Raw genomic sequence first — 2,898 nt, forward strand, 5'->3', positions numbered from 1 at the left:
GAACAGAGGTTTCTCAGCATTTTAGGTAACAAATGGCACTTAGAACTGTTGCTTATCTTTTTACTCATAAAAATGGTAGTTTCTCTCACCTTTCTGTTGCTTATCTTTCAACCCTAGGGATTGCTAATGGTAACACTAAAATTAGCCACAAATCTAATCTTGATTTATCTGATATCACCCAGTTTGAGAAATTTGTAAGAAATCGGTGTAAATATGGGTTTGTTAAGCTTGAAGATGCACTCTCTCTGTTTGATAATGTGCTTCATATGCAACCCTTGCCATCCATTTTCCCTTTTAATCAACTCTTAGGGGCGATTGCCCGAATGCAGCACTATTCCACTGTGATTTCTCTCTACAAACAGATGTTGATTTCGACACCAATCACACCAGACATCGTTACTCTTGGCACCTTGATCAATTGTTACTGTCATTTGAATGTTGTAGATTTAGGTTTCTCCGTAATACCAAGCATCCTCAAACATGGCTACAAAATGAATATTGTTTCCTTTAATACTCTGATTAAGGGACTCTACATGGAAGATAAAATCGCTCAAGCGGAGGAGTTGTTCGATAAAATGACAGATAAGCAATGTCGACCAGATGTAATTACATATGGGTTGATAATAAATGCGCTTTGTAAAGCAGGAAACACAAATGCTGCTATTGATTTGCTCAGGAAGATGGAGGAGAAGGAGAGTTGTAAGCCAAATTTAATCTGTTATAGCACAATCATCGATAGTTTGTGCAAGGACAGATTAATTGATAAGGGTCTTAAATTGTTCTCGGAAATGATCAATAAAAGAATTTTACCGAATGTCGTTACTTACAATTGTTTAATTCAAGGCCTATGCAATTTAGGCCGATGGAAAGAAGCTACAAGCTTACTTGACGATATGGTGGATCGTGGTATCGCACCTAATGTGAGGACATTTAATATTATTGTTGATGCTCTTTGTAAAGATGGGATGGTTAGTGAAGCACATGAATTATTAGAAGTAATGATTCAAAGAGGTGAGGACCCTAATATAATTACATATACTTCAGTGATGGATGGGTACTGTTTGAGAGGCCAAGTAGTTGAGGCCGTTAAAGTCTTTAACTCTATGGTGAGTAGGGGCCATGTGCCTGACGTTGTTTCCTATAGTGTATTGATTAATGGATTGTGCAAGAGTAGGAAAATCAGTGAGGCCTTACGAGTTTTTGAAGAAATGTGCCATAAAGGATTAAAGCCAACGATCGTCTCTTATAATACTCTTATTGGTGGATTGTGTCTGGAGGGGAGAGTTGTGGTTGCGCAAGAACTCTTTAAGGAGATGCGAAGTCATGGCCAAAGTCTGGATGTCATCTCATACAATGTATTATTGGATGGGCTGTGCAAAAACTATTGTCTTGATGAAGCTGTAAAACTACTTCATGTGATGGAGAACAGCACTATTAGACCAGATATTATAACTTATAGCATCCTTATTGATGGTATGTGTAAAGCTGGTAAGTTGAAAGATGCCAAGGAACTTTTTGACAAAATTTCTAGCAAAAGATTGGCGCCTAACACCATAACGTACAATATAATCATAAATGGCCTTTGTAAAGAAAGAATGCTAGAAGAAGCGTGCGTATTGTTTTCACAAATGAAAGAGAAGGGTTACCCACCAGACGGATCCACATTCAATGCAATGGTTTGGGGATTTATCCAAACAAATGAGATTAGTAGGGCAATGCAGCTTCTAAAGGAAATGAGAGAGAAGGGATTTTCAGCGGATGCAAAACTGACATCTATGATATTGGATTTGCTTTCTGCGGATGAACCAGATCATGAATGTCTTGATATTCTTCGGAAGTTGGCACCAAGGACATGAGGAAATATTAACAGATTGTGGAGTCAACACTCAATCCCTCTCGGTTATATCCTATTCGAAACCAATATGAAAAGAAAAGCCTTGCAAGAACATGAATACAATATGCTACCTCCTCGAGAACAATGTTTAGTGACAGAATTTTCATGCGTGGAGAAGTCATGTCCATGAACCTGTGTTCTGTTTATCCCAATTGGGTGAATTTTCTACTTAATGGGATGCTTTTGCTTCAAAATCTTGTTATTACTAAACTATTAAAGTCACTCAACTTCCATATTTTCACTTCTTAATGCAGATTCCGCTACCGATTGTTGTTCTTGTCCTTGTCCTTGTTGCTTACAAATTAAGGCAACCTTGCTACTCTTGTATGAATAACAAATCTATTTATCATTTGAAAAAATTGCATGAACCCATCACAATTTCACGTAATTCTTCCACAAGCTGAAGCTTCTGACAAAGCCTGACAGTTGGGTAACCAGATCAATCCAAAAGTTTCCTTCATCAATGAATGTGTTAGATAGATCATCCTAACCATCAATAATATATCTAGTAGTCTATAGGCATGGGGCTTCCCAATTCAGTGGCCATTCAAATGTTAGCAATCTTCTCTTCCTAATTCCTATGCAATTAGAATGATTGTGATGTAGGACAATAAGGAAACATAAGAAAACGATGAGGGTTTTAGAGAATTTGATTTAGGATTTTTGATGATGATTAAGGATTTGAGATTGGATTTACAATTTTGATTAAGATAGGTAAACTCAAAAGTAAAATGTTTTTTATCTCACAATTACGACAATTTTAGTAGGATAGATGAAAAGGGTTAAAGATTAAGAGAAAAAATAAATGATTATTGATTGAGATTTGTAGGTTTCAAGAATCAATACTCAAATAAAGGAATTTCAAAAATCAAGAACAAAGAAGTAAAAGAATAATAATAATAAGAAAAGAATAAAAAAGAAAAATAAAAATTAAAAGAAAAGAATATTATATTACACTCACTTCAAAATGGCCTCACACCACACCCATTGTCGGGAAGATCAAA

General features: G+C 35.9%; 1 protein-coding gene across 1 annotated transcript; it reads left to right on the forward strand.

Moving 5' to 3' along the window:
- On the forward strand, positions 1-2,282 carry LOC147402168 (uncharacterized). The gene has a single exon (XM_086443711.1). It carries the CDS (start codon positions 33-35, stop codon positions 1,854-1,856), a length of 1,824 nt encoding a protein of 607 aa, XP_086299837.1. The 5' UTR covers positions 1-32; the 3' UTR covers positions 1,857-2,282.
- The last annotated feature ends 616 nt before the right edge of the window (positions 2,283-2,898 follow it).

Source organism: Akebia trifoliata, chromosome 5 (genome assembly GCF_017979445.1).
Source record: "Akebia trifoliata isolate Shusen 1 chromosome 5, ASM1797944v1, whole genome shotgun sequence".
Classification (NCBI taxonomy): domain Eukaryota; kingdom Viridiplantae; phylum Streptophyta; class Magnoliopsida; order Ranunculales; family Lardizabalaceae; genus Akebia; species Akebia trifoliata.